Raw genomic sequence first — 17,977 nt, 5'->3', positions numbered from 1 at the left:
CATGAGATCGTTATATTGCAATAATCTATCCTTGTCTAAATGCTCAATCTTTGGGCATAGCCTATGGTCTCTCAAGTCTCACGCATTCGCCGTGAGTCTCACGCATTTCAACCATTTCTCATGCTCTCACGCAACACCTTGTATTTCTCACGCATTTCAATCATTTCTCACGCTAAGAAGTAAGGTATAACTTGTCCCGCTATACAATTAGTCTAATGGACGAGGCGCAGGCATACTGAGGGAAGATGTCTAGCGAGATGATAGTTGTCTAGAGTTGTACAGACATAAATGCCAATCAAAAAACATCACAAACAACCCCCTCCCCCTCCTCCTGACTGTATTTTCATCCAACTTTAAAATATCTAAGCCTAGGCCCCTAAAGGCCTACCAATTTCTTATCATACGCACAACCAAACTTTTAATAAATGATTTCCTTAAACCCTATGTACGAATTTTGCTGCCCTTTTAGTTAAGGTCTAAGCTGTTGTTTTCATCATCTCACTCTTTTAGTGATTGTATTTCCCGTGCGGGACAAGGCTGGAACCATGACGAATTTATGTTCATCTGCTCAACGCACATAATTCTTTCATTTCAGTGGATGTCGTAAACACACACACACACACTTCTCACCCATCTTATAGGATATTTTCGTATGAGACAATATATAATAGCGTACAATAAAACTGAGAGACACAGACGGTCAGACAGTCAGACAGATACATAGACAGACAGAGACAGGTAGAAGGAGAGAGAGCGAGAGAAAGAGAGAGAGATGGCAAAGAGATGTTGGGGTTAGTCAGATGGTCAGCATGGTGGCACTAAGGACTAGCCTGGATTGGTTCCAAGGCAAGCAGTGATCCATCTGTAGAGTAGCAACACACACATCCACGCACACACATCTTGTGGGTTCAGCCAGGATGTAATGAGGTGTGTGTGTGGCCTAGTCAGTCTGCTGGGGGTCACATGCCAGCCTGCAGAGTGGGTAGTGCTGAGAGGGTACTTTGGCAGCATAGCAGAGCTGGAGTTGGTGATCACACCGACCCCCTCCTCAACCTCTCCTCACCCTCTTTTCCTATCCTCACCCCCCCCTCCTCTGCCCCTACTCACCCCTTCCTCTCCATCTACCCTTCCTCACTCCCTCTTCACCCTCTTTCCCTTTCCTCACCCTCTTCTTCACCCCAGTCAGCAGTCCAGATGACAGAAGAGTTTGACGGAGGGTGAAAACTCAGTTTTCCTTGCATTAATTATTGAACTTCCGAATATTGGAGCTGGAGGTGGAAATGGGCCTGTATTCCTGGGGTGTGAAATATTCATTCTTGGGGGAAGAGAAACATTCTGCTAGATTAGAGGGGATTTCTCTCTGCTTTTCCGTCAGGAGGAGTTAGCCGTCCCAGCTTGCAGTCCAGCTGTTTTCCCGTCTGATTCGAACTGTTCTAATTGTCTCAGAGCATCAGCGCCTGAAGGAGATGAAACATCGATGGTTGACCTTTGCTCTCCATTGGCTCTGTTTACTGTCAGACCAAGAAGAATCCACGTGTGCTTGAATGTACCATTGTGTGTGTGTGTGTGTGTCTTGGAATGTTTGGTCTGTCCCCGACCTCTGCCTGATGTCCCGTCGGAGCCGAGCATGATGGGAAGTTTCAGCACCGTGACAGGATCCTTCTAGGATGGAGAGAATGTCACATAGACCCTCAGGCTCTCACTGCCCCCCTCTTTGTCTCGTCTCGCTCTCTCACTATACCCTCCCCCCCCCCCTCTCTCTCTCTCTCTCTCTCTCTCTCTCTCTCTCTCTTGCTCTCTACCCCTTCTCTCCCTCATTCTCTCTCACTTTTTTCCCCTTATCTTTCTTTCTGTCAGCCTCCCCCACCCCCCATCACATCTTTACGGAGGGTCTTTTGTGTTGCTGATGCATGAGTAAAGCAGAGAGAAAGCGAGAGACATAGAGATAAACAGGTACATAAAGAGATATGTGCGTGTGCATGCGTAACACAGACAGAGTGAAAAAGAGAGAGGAAAGGAGAAGAGAGCTTTATCGAGAGAGAAAGGCAGAGAACGCTAATCCAGCTCCACCCCAGGACACTGCCCTGGGATCCTTCATTACATGAGGTGGCCTCGACACTGATGTCCTGGTCTAGGCTCCTCCTCCTCTCTTCCTCTCTTCCTCCCTTCCTCTCCTCTACACTGACGTTCTGCTTTCCTCTTCTCCTCACCTCTTCTACCTGGGCTATAGGGTTAGGTAAGGAGTTTGTTTGCCCTTGGACAACATCTTGCAGAGAGAATGAGGAATACTCACATACTACAAACACACACACACAAACAGAAACACACAATTTCACCAAATATGTTTCTTTAACATTTTCCTGCTTTGGTTAGCCTTGGTTCTGTCCATTTTGTGTTGTAGTAAAAAAAAAAACTCTGCAGCCTCCAGGCCCGTCAGAACCCGTCTGAACCTGTCTGGGAAGATGGAAAAGACAATAAAACAGAGTTAGTCCAATCACATTGTCAATGATAATGTCCATGGCCAATTAGGATCAATTAGAGGCGGGCAGATATGGGGAATCGTGCTTGACCTGAGGGCTTAAAGAAACAATCGAATTTAGGTCAACAAACATAATGTTGTTAAGTCTGTCACATGGATGGAGGAGGAGAATGGGACAGGGAGAGTAGAGAGGAGAGAGGTACAGGGCCTCTTAAAGTCTAGGGAGAGCAGTGAGGAGAGAGGGACCAGAGGAAAGAGAGGGAAGGGAAGTACATAGAGAGAAAGACAGCAGGACTTTAGAGTAAAGCAAAACTAAATAGCCAAGAGACTTCGGCATTGGACACCACCCGGCGAAAACGGCAAGCAGAAAGCTAAAACAACAAGAGAGGAAAAAACAGCAATGAAGTGATAGAGGGACTGGTGAGAGAGAGAGAGAGAGAGAACAAGGAGTATTTTTGAGAAAAAAGGACTGGAAACTCCTAATTAGTCACTACAGGGTTGAGACTTGAGAGAAGAACAAGCACAGGGCGATGAGAATCCTCAACAAGGACCTTCGCCTCCAGGACGTGACCATCATGTACCTGACGGTGCTCGCCACGCTCGTGGTCATCCTAGTGGCGTCCTACCAGGCCGCCAGCCCCCCGGGCCCCCCCACCCCTGCCGCAGCCCCCCACATGGCCTACCACATGCCCCTAGATCCCCGGGGGGAGCTGCAGCTGGCCTGGAACGTCAGCTACGCACAGCAGGAGGTTCTCCTGGAGCTGAGGGTTGCCCGGCCCGGATACGGCCTGGTTCTGGGCATGTCAGACCGGGGGGAAACCACCGACGCGGACCTGGTTGTGCTCTGGGACGACGGGAAGCAGTCGTACTTTGGGGTGAGAACGAGGTGTGCTTTGTACTTGGGGGGGGGGGGGAGGAACGAGGATGCTACTTTGGGGTGACAAGGAGAGGCGGTTCCGTTTACTGAGGGAGAGGTGGGGCAGAGATACAGAACATGAGGGTAACCCATGTCCCATAGAACGAGATGTGAAAGCAGTAGAATTGTTTTTCCTTTGTTCGGCGCTCCTCTTGTCTATTGAAGCGGTGAGGCGTGCAATCACTATGCATTAGATGGACTGAGGTGCTTGTGTATTCTGAAATCTTCATCACGATTTTATTCTGTTTTCAATTGGCTGGGTTAACCGTGACCACTGGGTGGAGACCAAAGGTGGAGAGAGGAATAAATGAAGGAGGGAGAAAACGGGGGAGTACAGAAAGAAGGAGGGGGTTGTTGAGAGAGTCGCACAAACAGAGAGAGACGAGAAGGAGATGACCAGATCTTAAAAGCCCAGGAACTCTCTGTGGTCACCACACGTAACCCTCCCGGAAAAAAAAAGAGGTGGATGAATCAACAACCAGCCGCCTGAGAAGCTAACTCCATCTGACACCCTGCTGTTCCCTCGTTCATTTGGGCTTTTTACTGGATGCGTGGCGTTCTCTGGAGACAGAGGGTAGAGCAAAGGAGAGATGTAAAGGAGATGAGGAAAGAGCAAGTGTGCCAGGAGCCTCTGAGAGAAAAAAGTGAGATTGAGTAATGGAATGAAAGAGAGGAAAAGGAAAATGTGAGAATGAGGAGAAAAAAGAGGGGAAGGAGACTAAGAGGATGGAGAAGGAGAGAGAGAGAGAGAGAGAGAGAGAGAGAGAGAGAGAGAGAGAGAGAGACGGAAGTCATCACACCTTCTCCAGCGCCCACAGACGTTACACAAGAGGACGTGAGATGGGGAAAAAAAAAACAGATCTTCGCTGCTATTTCTAAGCGCATGCACAAGCGTGGGATGTGATTGGATGAGACAGGCTCAGCTGTTGTGCACAGCTTCATGGGTAATAAATCTCGTATCCTGCTCACCTAGCTGTTCTGGAGTTGACCCTCGAAGTACTGGTGTGGGATCAGATCCAAACCCCTAGATCCCGATCGACATCATTCATGAGGAATGACACATACTGACCTAGTCCATTCCGAATTGTGCAACTTGACTAGATCATGCTCTACTTGGCAAACCAGAAACGTTACAATGTCATACTCATTCACAGAGAAAAATCAGAAGTTGAGTAATCTGTCTGTGTGTGTGTGTGTGTGTTTTGTGTGTGTTTTCCAGGATGCATGGAGTGACAACCAGGGCCGTGTGACACTGGACACCCAGCAGGACTACCAGCTGCTGGGAGCTCGCCAGACCCCTGAGGGCTTCTCTCTGTTGTTCAGGAGACCATTCAACACCTGTGACCCCAGGGACTACCTTATAGAGGTGAGGGGAACAACCTTAAATAATAATCAAAGGACAGAGAATGCAAATACGATTTAAGAACAGATTTATAACTGGCTAGAGAAGGAGCAGACCTCCTAAAGGGCAGGCTGTTCTTAAGTTAGGGAGCTGTAGTGGAGAAGGCCCTCCACCTTTGGTTTTACAGCAACAACAAGAGACAGATAGGAGAAGTTTATTATATGACCTAAGTACCATTTGGGGAGAGCACTTTACCTCTACCTTGTAGGTGAGGTGGGGGGGGACTACCTTATACCACCTTCACACTCTGAACCATGTGATTTCTGCCTTTTTTGATTGGGTAGGAAGGCACCGTCCACGTGATCTATGGGGTGTTGGACCGGCCAATCAGCTCCCTCCAGCAGCTCAACTTGTCCCGCCTCAACATGGGGGTGCAGCGTGTCCTCATGCTCCGTCCAGACACCCCCTCCCCCTCCCTGCCCAGAGAGGTCCTCAGTCTGGAGGTCCTGGCCCCCCAGGTGACCATCCCCAGCCAGGAGACCACCTACTGGTGCTACGTCTACCAGCTGCCCGCCAACATGCCCAAGAACCACATCGTCATGGTGAGGGGGCACCAGCAGCAGCTGGTAGAATCTTCCGGGAGTTTAGAACAAAACGAACGGAATGAAACAAGAACTGCGGATTCCAATTCGGAAAACGGATTCTGATTCTGATTCCATCACTGTTTGATTCAGTGTCTCCTTCTCGCCTCGTCTTCTACTCCTTTCTCTTTTCCCATCCTCTCTTCTCCTCTCCAGTATGAAGCAGTAATAACTGCAGGCAACGAGGCCATCGTCCACCACATGGAGGTGTTTGAGTGTTCCAGAGACATCCAGAACGTTCCTCTTTACAGCGGCTCCTGCGACGATAAGATGAAGCCCAAAAACCTCAACTACTGTCGGCATGTGCTGGCTGCCTGGGCCATGGGAGCAGAGGTACACACACACGCACACACACACAGGAATAGCACCAGGGATCTACGAGGAGAAGAGCGGAGGAGGCGACGAGGCTGATATGGCGGCCAGGGATCGGTGCCGAGCTGGGAGGCCTTTCAATTGGATTAGCAGTCAGCGAATCAAAACAGAAAATCACGTGTTTTACGGGGGACGGGACGGACTGTAGGCAGGGTGGGGGGTGGGAGGTGGGGTTGATGGAGTTGGGGGGTGGGGTTGGTGGCGGTGCGGGTGGGTGGGTGTGGGGGTTGAGCTGGAGTGATGAGATTAGATGGGAAATATTCAGAGCCTTTCTCAGCGCGTCATATGTCTTTTTTCTCCTCTCTCTTCTCACCGTTTCTAAAGGGAAATCTGGGCATCGTGAAACAGGCGAAAGAAAAGGGTGAGGAAAGAAGAGAGGGGGAGAGAGGGATCGGGGGATAGTGTAGGAGGAGGAGAAGGAGAACTGTTATGTAAAAGTGTACTGGGGATGCCAGGATAAACAAACCAAGCTACACTGACATGAAAACCAGTTTACCACAATCACATTTACATTTAGTCATTTAGCAGACGCTCTTATCCAGAGCGACTTACAATAAGTACAGGGACATTCCCCCCGAGGCAAATATGGTGAGGTGCCTTGCCCAAGGACACAACGTCGAACTGGTAACGTTCTGATTGGTAGCCCGATTCCCTAACCGCTCAGCCATCTGACCCCTAATCTTTCCCATCTTTCTCCGCCAGACACGGTTTTTGGGCATCAAGTTTTGCATGAATGTTGGCTGAAACTTCTGCCTTTCTGAAGATGAGTCGTGTGTGTTTCTGGTGATAATAACACTGTTTATAATCACTGTGTGTGCGTGTGTGTGTAGGCATTCTACTACCCTGCAGATGCTGGTCTTCCTCTGGGCGGTCCAGGGTCTTCTAGGTTCCTGAGACTGGAGGTTCACTACCACAACCCCCTCCTGCTGTCAGGTACACACACTGTTTTACATTCTTCCACACTTTACAGTTGAAAGCTTTCAACATACATTACAAAAGTGTCTCTGACATTTTCCCCTACAAGACCTTCATAACTCGATTTTCACGAGTCGCCAGGAGAGCCAGTGGATGAGCCTCTCTTATCCTCTCTTCCCCTGAGTCACCTCCCTCCCTCTCCCTCCCTCCCTCTCCTCAGGAGGATCCACAGATCTACAGAGCCGGCCTCTCTCTGCTTCATCACCGTCATTGACATTCTCTTCACTCCTCCCCCATTGTCCCTCACTGCTTTTCACCCCCGTCCACATATCATCTCTTTATGGTCCTTTTCTTTCATGTTTTGATCCTCCCTTTCTCTGCCTGCAGTCGCTGGTTTGCCAACATAGTTGTAATGTGCTGTGTGTCTTCAGGGGCAGTTGGATTGTATTCTTTTGTGTTCTTCAATCCTTCCAGTCTTTTCGAGAATTCTGCCTGCGTTCTCCCAGTCCTTTAATGGCTGGAACTGTGATCCCGCAGGTCGTCGGGACTCTTCAGGGATACGCTTGTTTTACACCCCCGCCCTGCGCAAGTACGACGCAGGCATCATGGAGCTGGGCCTGGTCTACACCCCTATCATGGCCATCCCACCCAGGGAGCACAGCTTCCAACTGACTGGATACTGCACAGACAAGTGCACCCAGACCGTCAGTACTCTTCTACTGCTGCTGCCCTCTCTCTGTTTTGCTCTCTCGCTCTCGCTCGCTCTCTCTCGCTCTCTCTCGCTCTCTCTCGCTCTCTCTCGCTCTCTCTCCACAGTTCCTACATCATTCTCAAAATGTCACTATGTCAGGATCATTGGATAAGACACAGGAGGTTAGACCGCAGTACTAGAGAGGAATGGGATTCTAGGACACATGGGGGTTGTGTAGCATGAGACACTTTGAAATGGTTTACAGATGTGCTCTAATATATCACCCTGTCAGATGAAAGGACAAACAGTACTTCAGCAAAGTCAGGATGTCTCTGATCTTGGACTGACTTTGATAAATCACCATTCAGGATCAAGTACCACAGGATCATTCAAGACATCCTCTCTCTATCCCCTGTCGTCCATCTCTTTCCCTTTTTTTTCTATCTGAATCTTCCACTCCTTACCTTCTTTACATCCCTTTGTCCCCTCCCCCCTTTCTCTCCCTCCATCTCCCCTGCCCTTCACCAGGCCTTGCCCCCAGGGGGGATTCATATATTTGCCTCCCAGCTGCACACACACCTGGCTGGGAGAGGGGTCCGCACCACCCTGGTGAGACGGGGCAGAGAGATCGAGGTGGTCCAGGAGGACAAACACTTCAGTACACACTATCAGGTACCACAGAAGGGTTTTGATTTAGAACTCTCTATTTGATACCAATGAAGAAGAAAGTATCGGGTTAGAAATGTCCATCTGGTACCATAAAAGAAGAACACAAAAACACTGTTGATTTCTTCCAGTTGGAACCAGAGAGGACGTTCAGAGTGTTGCCTCCACAGGGACAAGTGAAGAACACTTTACACCTCTAGACAGACCCTTCCTCTGAGAGGAGGAATGGTGGTAGTAATCAGACATCTCTGAAAGATCTTCCTGTTGTTTGTGTTCCCCTGACAGACCATTAGGATCCTGAGGAAGATGGTGACGGTGCTGCCAGTGAGTATGCAGGCTAGGCCCTCTGGTCTGGTCTAGGCTAGGCTTTGGGAAGATTTGTTTGGGTAGGTACAGTAGAGTCTGGGGAGGTAAAGTAGAGTCGGGGGAGGCACAGTAACTAAGGCAGAAAATGGGGACAGTAGATTAGAGAGAACACGATCCCAGCTGTGATAGGATATGCCTGAGGGGAGAGGCGCCAGAAACATCAGATTATGCTACGCTACATCCTGGAACTGTCTCTGCATCAACTGGCCCACAACACAGCAGCTGGGAGGGTTCATTCTGAACCCTCTGAAATGCTGTGAGCATGGTTCGCTTGATGCTTAGATACACTCGGAGTAACCCTCAGATAATTGGGCTGGACAACATTGGGTGTAGACCCACTGACCTGTGTGTGTCTCGCAGGGGGATGTCCTACTGACAGAGTGTACCTATAACACAGAGGAACGTCCTGGGCCCACTGTGGTGAGTGTATATCATCCCTGTACACATGACTGGCTCCTCCATGCACAGAGGTGCACGTGTGCTGTGCACATGGCTGCACAAAAACACAAACACACAGGTTTACGCAGACGGTGGGAAGGGGTTGGGTAGGGAAACTTAAGCGCGGACTGTGTCTGCATCGTAGCGGAAGGTATTCACGGTCATTGGAGTGCATTTGATTAGTTTGATTGAGTTTATCAGTGCAGTCTCTCCTACTACACTCTTTTTGTCTCTCTATTTCTCCTTCTGCCTCTCTCTTCTCACTCCCTCCCTCCCTCCCTCTATCTCTTCTCTTTCTCTCCCTCCTCCTCTCCCTCCTCCCCTCTCGCTCAGGGAGGGTTTGGCATCATGGAGGAGATGTGTGTTAACTACGTCCACTACTATCCCCGCACCCAGCTAGAGCTCTGCAAGAGCCATGTGGACCCGGGCTACCTGCAGAAGTACTTCAGCTTCATCAACAGGTAACACACACAAGCACACACACACACACACAGGCAGGCATGCGCACATAGATGAACACATGCACACACGCGTGCAGTACCCAATGTATGTGTGTCTCCAGGTTCCAGGGCAGTGAGCCGTGTGTGTGTGGCCAGACTGGTGTGACAGAGCAGTACTCCAGCTTGCAGTGGGACTCCTTCACTGGGGAGGTTCTCGGCTCCCTCTATAACTCCGCCCCCATCTCCATGCACTGCAACCAGTCAACTGCCCAGCTATTCCCAGTGAGTCACACCCCTTCTATCCTTCTGTTTACGTGTCCATCTTTCAAGGTGCAGTCATCCATCCAGTCTAGGGTTCACCAGTGTTTGCAATAGGAAGATCAAAAGCTCAAATACAATTACAGTGAGTGAGTTGATTAGAGAGGTGTTTCATTTGGAGGAAACTGCCAGAAGGACTATAGTCTGCAGTTCCTTTAACCCTTGTGCTGCCTTCGGGTCACATGACCCAAAGGTTCATAACGAACCACCGTTGTGTTTACCCAATTTTACCCAATACAAAAACAAATAAAAATAATTTTCTTTTAACCATTGCAATGTGGGGGGTCTGAGACAGCCCGACAGTTAAAAGAAAATGCTTCACTTTGTTTTTGTAGGAGGTAAATTTGTCGCAATACGACGGTGGGTCACAATGACTGATGGGTCAGAATGACCCGAAGATAACACAAGGGTTAAGCTGTATGCCCAACCTCCCTGGTCCTCTATCTAAAAGCTCTGTCTATGGTGTTCCAGGGGGAATGGGAGAAACAAAGCCTTCCAATGGTGACCACTCAGCTTCAGAAGCAACGCTACCCATGTGAGGGGGGGCAACTGCCAGATGACCACAGCAGCCAGCCCACCCTGGTGCAGACCGAGCCAGGGGACGTCTGAGAGAACCTCAGGGAACGGCACTCTGACCGGGGACACAATTGTTGCCCCGTGTTCTCTTTGTAATGTTTGCCCCCCCCCTCCTCTTTTCCAATGCTTCTCCCAAACCTATGTTTCATTTTAGATGTACATAGCAAGTTATAAATAGTTAAACTGAAATGTATCAATCTACCAAGTGACTACAAAACGACATTCATATTTGTATGACTAAGACTAGTTCATTTATTTGAGTGTTTAACTGGATAAATATGAAATAAACACTTGACAAGTACTTTTTCAGATATTGCTCATTTACCACTTTATACTGTTTCTCCTTTTATACAACTTTCAAACTCGCATTAAATAAGTGTAAAAGACTTATTTCACACAAATCAGTACATTTAATGTCAATACACTGTTTATTCAGACAAACAAAGCAAACACTCACTGTGCTGCAAAGCCATCATTGTATTTCAGAAAGGAGACGACAATGCATAAATGACCCTTCAAGCAAACTTAAATGGCTTTGACTTGGTAAACATGGTTCTACATAGCTCAAAAACATTATTACTTCAGAAAATGCTATCCATGAATAGTCAGATGAAATGTAACTAATTAATTTGAGGAATTAGAGTGGTTTTAGCACCAACATAGTAATCTGTTTTAGTTAGAGACCAATTAGTACTTAGTGCTTACGCAGACTTTTCATTATTGACTGCACCAAATGTGTTGGGGAGAGGCTTTAGAAATTACACACTAGCCTTAACCCAGCTAGCATAAACTTGTTTATGCTTGTATGGCTAGCCTGGCTATCATGAGTCAAGTTATACCCTAAAAGTAGGCATAGTTAGCAAAGCATTAGCATAGAGTTCTAATTAGAAGGAAATGCCCCTCTCGCATTATCCTGGTTTTAGCCAAACTTGCCAAAGAATTTGCCAAATTACCCAAGCTCATTTCTATTTCTATATAGCAAACTGTGGGTCTATTTACCAAACAGTAGCTAGCTTTAGCAAATAAGTATGCAGCAAAACCCTACCATGAACCAAATCACAAATGAATGGCATAAACCATCAGGATTTTGTAGTCTTATAAATTGTTTCTACCACTAAAAGAACATCACTATTGACAGGATTGGATACTTCGGAATAAAAATATCACATGTTACTAATATAAAACATGTGTTTTCTTAAGAATTTATAAATATCTCGAAGTTGACACATTTACTAATTTAACCTAAATTAAGACCTGGCCAACTACTCACCACACGTTCAGAGACAATAACTTGCCTCAAAGGTTTCAGAAGCATGCTCGTTATTTCAGACTTTAACAGGAGACAGATAATCAACTGTTGATTCTGCTTTGTCCTCAAATGGCACATTTTAAGACCTTGTAATATCCACATGCAACTGTCCAGTTCCAGTCGAAAGCACATTTACCACAAACACAGACTCCTGCATGGAGTGATCTAGATTTTTGGATTACCAAAAAAAGCCACCAACTGATTGGATGCATCTCTTGATATTCTAGATTACTAAGTAAGATGTAAACGTTATTGAATATGTGTGAACTCGGCTCTGCTGAGTCATATAGGGTAGTGAGAGAGTAGATTAGAACTTGATTGATTCCCGGGAGGAAATTGCAGTTCATGTTAGTTTCTTGCAGTATCATTTGGAATGTCAGATGGCTTTCTTAATGACTCCATTTTATTGGCACTGTCCCGGAGGTGGTATTGGGGCAATTAAAATGGCTGCACCCTTCCAGTAACTTTGTGACAGCAATCAAACAAGCCCAAGCAGTTGGGGATGAGCTTGTTTTACATGCGTGCCTTGTACACGCCGCTGTGGTCCCCCTCCTAGTAGATACCCTTCACACGCTTGTTCTCGGGGTCGAAGGGTGACTTGAGGTGGGCCTTGGCCTCATAGACCACACCCATTCTCTCCAGCGTAAACTTCCCGCTTTTGATGAAGTCAGCACTTACCTAGGAAAAATACAAAAATAAGAGATAGACAGAGACAGAGACAGACAGAGAGAGAGATAGAGATGGATGTGGAAAGAAAGACCATGACAGAGATAGATGAGATGAGAACACAATAACTGTCCTTGTTGAGCCACATGTATCTGAAAGTTCTGACATTGTAAGGACACTCAGATTATACAGAGTTTCAACTTATCCAATGCAGACTGAATGGGGGGTGGAGGGGGGCAGTTCATTAGTGCCTCAATGTCAAACTATTACAAGCCAGCATGACTCCTCATTGGCTCACAGCTTCCCACATACCCGGCTCCAGCTAATTAAATCTCAGACAATAAGCCGGAGGAGGTCCTTGCTAGCCCCGAGTCGTGCTCGTGGCAGTGATCTTACTGGTCAAGCATCAGCCTCTGGTTACTCCTCAAAGCAGGCTTAGCCAATGAATCTTCACATGACCAAAATCAGGAACTTCACAAAATAGTCCAAAAAAGAAGCGTAGCGTAGGCGCAGACTCATTCAAGCAGAGAGGGAGCTGAGGCAGAACTGGAGAAAGGAACAGGAAGGAAGGATAGAGTGATATGTGCACAGCAAAGAGTATACAGTAGAACACTGTGTGTGTGTGTGTATCCCCAAGGTTATGTTACGTCCTTCTGTCACTTCGCATTATCCCCACATGCACCCCGACCCTTCACATACAACGTTCACAGCATGCACACGCACGCACGCACGCACGCACACACACACACACACACACACACACTCACTGGACCAGGGGCACAAGCCTGTCCAGTGCCCATGTGTGTCCAGACATGACTCGTCCTCCCTGAATCACAGCCTGAATCTCAGAACCTTCTGTTATAGCAAAAATATATATACTGTATATATTTCCCTAACATCATAAACACCCCACCATTATCACAGTTGAAAGTGTGACTCGGCAATAGAATGACAACCCTAAAATTCTGGGTTTCAGTTTTTAAATCTGCAGACTACTGAGCAGAGCCCTCGTTTCCTTCAGAATCCTTTCCTTACAGCTGTGCCCTTGAGCAAGGCATGTACTGTAAGCTCCCACTCAACACTCGCTCCACCTGGTTGCCTTATTAACACTGATCCCTGCTTGGGTAGGTGTGTATGTGTGTATGTGCGTATGTGTGCGTATGTGCGTTTCCTGTGGGGATCGAGAGCTGAGCAGCAGAGATAACGAGGAATAAAAAGATTCTTCTTATTCGGAGTAAAGGGGGCCGACAACCATGGTGATAACGATGAGTCATGAGACAGATCACCCAATCAGGACCCCGCGGAGCTCTCAGAAGTTCCAAGGCCACCAACCTTCCAATCACGATAATGAAGATGATGACGAAGAGGATAAGTCTCATCTGATGATGCACTGTTCCCTCTGACACACTCCCAGCACCTCAACATGCCTTGCTTATCTCTCTGAACTCTTTGTCCACTGTCTCTGTCTGTCCTACCCCCCCCACCCCTCCTCCTCTTCCTCCTGTTGAGCTGGAGCAGTGACCTGGTGTCTAAAGTGCTTGGAGATGAGTAGAGGGCTATCAGCTGGCAGCAGTGCAGGCCAGAACATTGTCCAATGACACAGCCACTGTCTGCTGAGGAGCAGCAGCAGGAGCTAGGAGGAGGAGGACATCCCTCGACCACTTATCAGAGAGAGTGGGCGGGGCCTGAGTCATGACGATAGAAGGGGAGAGAGATTCTACTACATGGCAGAGTAGAATGGACACGAAGAATTGAATAGCAGGAGTTGACTTGACATGCACATACACAGACTTTGTGTATCTTACCCAACAACAACAACCTTTTACCCCTGGGTAGCAGCTGGGCCTTGTACATTTGCACAGTGATAAGAGCAAAGCTTAGCACATTTATAAAGCCATATTGTACATTTACTATTCTATGCATATCTATCAATAATATTTCTATTACAGTACACAGCATAGTACAATAGAGCACAGTAGAGCACAGTAAAGCACAGTTCTACTCACCACTCCTCCGTCTGGGTTGCGTATGTACCCATATCCAATCGTCTTGTCGATGAAGAATCCGTAGTCGGAACGCCGGAGGTGTCCGACGGGAACGCCATCACGAAAGACGGCCTCCAGACCAAACATGGGCACCTTCCTGTCAGGGTCACCAACAGGGAGGGGTCAGGTGACCACGGTTTCATGTCGTGTTTCGTTTTCAACAGCAAATGTTCAAGTAGAGAATACACCAAATAATTTCACATTTTAAGGTCATGGGGTCACTTCAGGTGAGTAGGGTTCTGGTTCTAATTCTGGTTGTGTTGTCATGGTGATGTTGTGGTCGTACTCGTCGATGGTGAAGCAGACTATGCGTCTCCTCAGGCCCTCAGCCTTCTGGCGCTCCAGAGAGGCACGGCCCAGGAAGGGGGTGGGGCTTTTCATCTTACAGGTGAACGCTAGCCCCGCCTCCAGGGGAGTGTCATCGGGCCGCAGGTCGGCGTGCCAGTGCCTGTAGCCTGGGGGAAGAGGAGCAGAGGATATAGGAGGGAAGGACGAGGAAGATGGGCGGAGAAAGGTGAAGGAGAGGAGGAGGAAGAGATCCGAGGGAGAGATACTGGTCGGTACCTTTCTCAATGCTGAGTGAATCGATGGCTCTGTAGCCAGCGTTGCAGATGCCATGCTTGGCGCCGGCGGCCATGACTGAGTGGTAGACGGGCAGACAGGAGTCTTTGGGGATGTGCAGCTCCCATCCCAGCTCCCCCACGAAAGACAGACGCATGGCACGCACCTGGGGGGGCACATAAGTGTTTGAGTGTGTGCGAATGTGTGTGAGGGAGGGTGAGTGTCAGCCGAAGGAGATCTGAAGCAGGGTAAAGAGCCTGTCGTCCTTGGAGACGAGACAGTTCAGCTCTGAGAGCTTGACTGACTGCGAGGCAGGGCTCCTCTACAGAGACCACAGCCAGCTGCTCAGCACTCTCCTTTAGCAGCACGCAGACACACACACACACACACACGCAGACACACACACACACACAGGCACGCAGAGGGCGTGTTCCACACACACAGCACGTCCTTAAGAATGGGTCTGTGAGCCGGCTGCCCATTCTAATGAAGGAGCCTCGTTCTGCAGCTGGAGAGGTGAAGAGGAAAGGAGAGACTGGGGGGAACAGAGAGGAGGGACGTTAGAGAGCAGAGGAGACGGGGGGAGAGGAAGACGGGAGACAAGAGAGTGGAGAAGAGGGGATGAAAGGTAAAAAAGGAGAAGGAGAGAGGAGGAGAGACACAGAAAGAGACAAAAAGCGGAAGTGGAAGAAGAGGCAGAAGATGTGAAGTGAGAGAGGCAGGGGAGAGAGAGAGAGCTGAAGCAGACAGAAGTAAAGCTGAGGAGAAGCGACAAACGCAATGTGAGCTCCAGTGGCCCCAGAGGAGACCCTGTCAGCAAGACCATCTGTCCAGCAAATTGTCACCCCGTTACCCCCACACTCACTAGGAAACTCTGGGGATCTACTCAGAAGTAGGCCACCATTCCTTTCTATATATATATATATATATATATATATACGCACACACACATACAACGCACGCACACACACACCTCTGAGTGATTTCTCAACACCACCAGCTACATCCCAACAGGGAGCTGAGTCGTGCGCCAGACCAGCCGTGTGACAGGAGGCTGGGAGGAACTGAGGACAGGAGCAAACACACGCTAAACACAACATGCTGAGACCAACAGCAGCCAGTCCTCCATCCTCTCAATCATCCATCTCCTGCAGTCAAGCTCACATGGCCGACTGCGGTCCATGTCCGGACGTACCACAAGGTCAGCAGGGGCCCAACGGCACCAAACTTCAGCCTAGACTTTAAGAGTATACAAAGTCTTGGATCTGTATGAATCGCTGTATGTAAACACACGGGCCATCGTCATGTACTACGTCTCCATCATGTCTCTCTCTGGGAACCTCGTGTTACATACTGTAGATCTGTAAAGTTCACAAAGTGACCTATTGACCGTGGAAAGACAGGTGCCAAGTCTCAGTGACGACTCTTTCCATCATGAGAAAACACCAGCTCGGGGCCGAGGATCATCCGATGGAGTACATTTCTGCATATTGCCTGTTGGTGCGAGCTGCGTCTCATCCAATCACATAGATGTATGCAAATATCGTTGAGAGGGAAAGACGGTGTGGGGACTGGGAGCAAGCAAGGTCCTGCGATAGACGAGTGGACAGACAAGTTTGTATTTATTCATTTGCCTTGAAACCATTTGATGTTAAACTATGTATCCCAAGGACAATAGTAGGTAGTTACTTAGCACCTAAATGACAATATCTATGTCCCGTACCTTCACTACTTAGGAAGTTTGTGTCCATTCAGACAGATAGGACAGACAGATAGACAGACAGGAGGTGAAAAATGGGGAAGGAGAGGGGCAAACAGGACAAGGAGAAGGAGAAGAGGAGGATGAGAGAAAAGAGAAGGAGAGGAGAAAAGGAGAGAGAAAGGTGGAATATTGTTGAGACACAAGGGTCTTAGTCAGTCATGAGGCACACCATCTGTCTACACACACACACACACACACGCGTACATACTCCCCGCTTTGTAGGCTTCAAGCAACAGCATGACATTTACATATATTCTAATTCCCTGCTTTGTTGCTGTACAGGTGTGTGCGCGCGTTTGCCTGGTTCACAAATTGTGTGCGTGCGCAAGTGAGTGTATTTCTATGCTGGTGCTTATCTGTATGTATCTGTTGTGTGTGTGTGCGTGTGTGCATGCGTGTGTGTGCACATGCTCTCTGTTTACCTGGTGTCCTGCTGCGGTGACTACTTGGTGTGTAGAGAAGGGGAAGGCCTCGTTACTCAGATCAGCATCCAGAACCTCCTGCAGAACCTCGCGACTGAGGACACACACACACTCGACATTCACTTGACTGGCTCTCTGAGCTGCAGACGAACACGCCGAACACACGGGACACACGGACAAACACACACACCCTCTCGATCCATCTCCATCTCTCAGTCCACTGTGTTAGGAGATGATGAGTTGGACTGTGGCATCTGTGCATGTATGGGAGCCCAGACACCCAGCAAATACCCCTATATGTGGGTGTGTGTGAGGGTGGATTGTTTTGTTTGTGTTTGTTTAAGTGCTGCAGGCAGTCATTTAAGTTGCTGGGTATGAGATGAATCTGTGTGTATGTGTGATATTGATTTTGTATGTCACTGTGTGTGTGTGTGTGTGAGAGAGAGGGAGAGGCAGTATGCAGGCCATTTTTATGAAGTAAAAGCTCTCATATTTGATAAAGAATCTTCAACCAGAAACATCACCACCCTCACTAAATTGCACAGGCCAGCAGTCTAATTATAAACATGCGTGTCTGTGTGTGTATGCAAGTGACTACGTGTGTGGGAGTTTGTCTGAGTGTGTGTGTGTGTTTGTGTGCAAGTGAGTCAGAGTGTGTGTTTGAGTATCAGCGGGTGTGAGTGTAGGCAGTACAACAGCCAATTAACTGATCTAACTACACATTCACTGTGGCAGTTAGCTAAGGATCACAGATCTGTCGTAGTAATCAACCCCTCAGATGCCGCCCCCCACCCCCACCTCTTGGGACCCTGGATGCTGATCATGCCCATGTCCTCTGATTGGTCGAGCAGATCGCAGCGGAAGCCCTCGTCCTGCAGGACAGTCCGGATGTGGTTCCAGTTGTGCTCTGCCACACCCCCCCCAATGGCCAAGTAGTAGGAGTCACCTTGGGAGGAGGCAAGGGGGGGGGGGTAGAGGAACATGAAGAGAGAGAGAGACAGAGACAGAGAGAGAGAGAGAGAGAGAGAGACAGAGAGAGAGAGAGAGAGAGA

At 48.4% G+C, this 17,977-nt stretch overlaps 4 protein-coding genes across 5 annotated transcripts in view; 2 read left to right on the top strand and 2 right to left on the bottom strand.

The window, feature by feature from the left end:
* sh2d3ca (SH2 domain containing 3Ca) overlaps window positions 1–17,977 on the bottom strand; it is a 106,365-nt gene that overhangs the window by 6,010 nt on the left and 82,378 nt on the right. The gene's annotated exons all lie outside the window — the stretch shown is intronic.
* The window catches only part of nrarpa (NOTCH regulated ankyrin repeat protein a), an 82,261-nt gene that overhangs the window by 63,294 nt on the left and 990 nt on the right, over window positions 1–17,977 (top strand). The gene's annotated exons all lie outside the window — the stretch shown is intronic.
* dbh (dopamine beta-hydroxylase (dopamine beta-monooxygenase)) lies at window positions 2,747–10,425 on the top strand. The gene is made up of 12 exons (XM_062477543.1): window positions 2,747–3,354; window positions 4,615–4,761; window positions 5,082–5,339; window positions 5,535–5,711; window positions 6,581–6,683; window positions 7,203–7,369; window positions 7,885–8,028; window positions 8,308–8,346; window positions 8,749–8,808; window positions 9,160–9,287; window positions 9,389–9,548; window positions 10,056–10,425. Exons 1-12 carry the CDS (start codon window positions 3,010–3,012, stop codon window positions 10,191–10,193), a joined length of 1,866 nt encoding a protein of 621 aa, XP_062333527.1. The 5' UTR covers window positions 2,747–3,009; the 3' UTR covers window positions 10,194–10,425.
* Window positions 10,567–17,977, bottom strand: part of sardh (sarcosine dehydrogenase) — a 22,815-nt gene continuing 15,404 nt past the window's right edge. For both annotated transcript variants that reach the window (XM_062477542.1, XM_062477541.1), the window contains 6 exons: window positions 17,724–17,871; window positions 16,926–17,019; window positions 14,745–14,907; window positions 14,467–14,635; window positions 14,142–14,277; window positions 10,567–12,147 (listed from right to left, as the gene is read on the bottom strand). In XM_062477542.1, coding sequence (XP_062333526.1) covers window positions 12,022–12,147; window positions 14,142–14,277; window positions 14,467–14,635; window positions 14,745–14,907; window positions 16,926–17,019; window positions 17,724–17,871 — 836 coding nt within the window. In that variant the 3' untranslated portion in view covers window positions 10,567–12,021. The remainder of the gene's footprint in view (window positions 12,148–14,141; window positions 14,278–14,466; window positions 14,636–14,744; window positions 14,908–16,925; window positions 17,020–17,723; window positions 17,872–17,977) is intronic.

This window comes from Osmerus eperlanus, chromosome 14 (genome assembly GCF_963692335.1).
Source record: "Osmerus eperlanus chromosome 14, fOsmEpe2.1, whole genome shotgun sequence".
In the NCBI taxonomy this organism is placed as follows: domain Eukaryota; kingdom Metazoa; phylum Chordata; class Actinopteri; order Osmeriformes; family Osmeridae; genus Osmerus; species Osmerus eperlanus.
The sequence above is the reverse complement of the archived record's forward strand: the minus strand, read 5'-3'. Positions and strand labels throughout refer to the sequence as shown.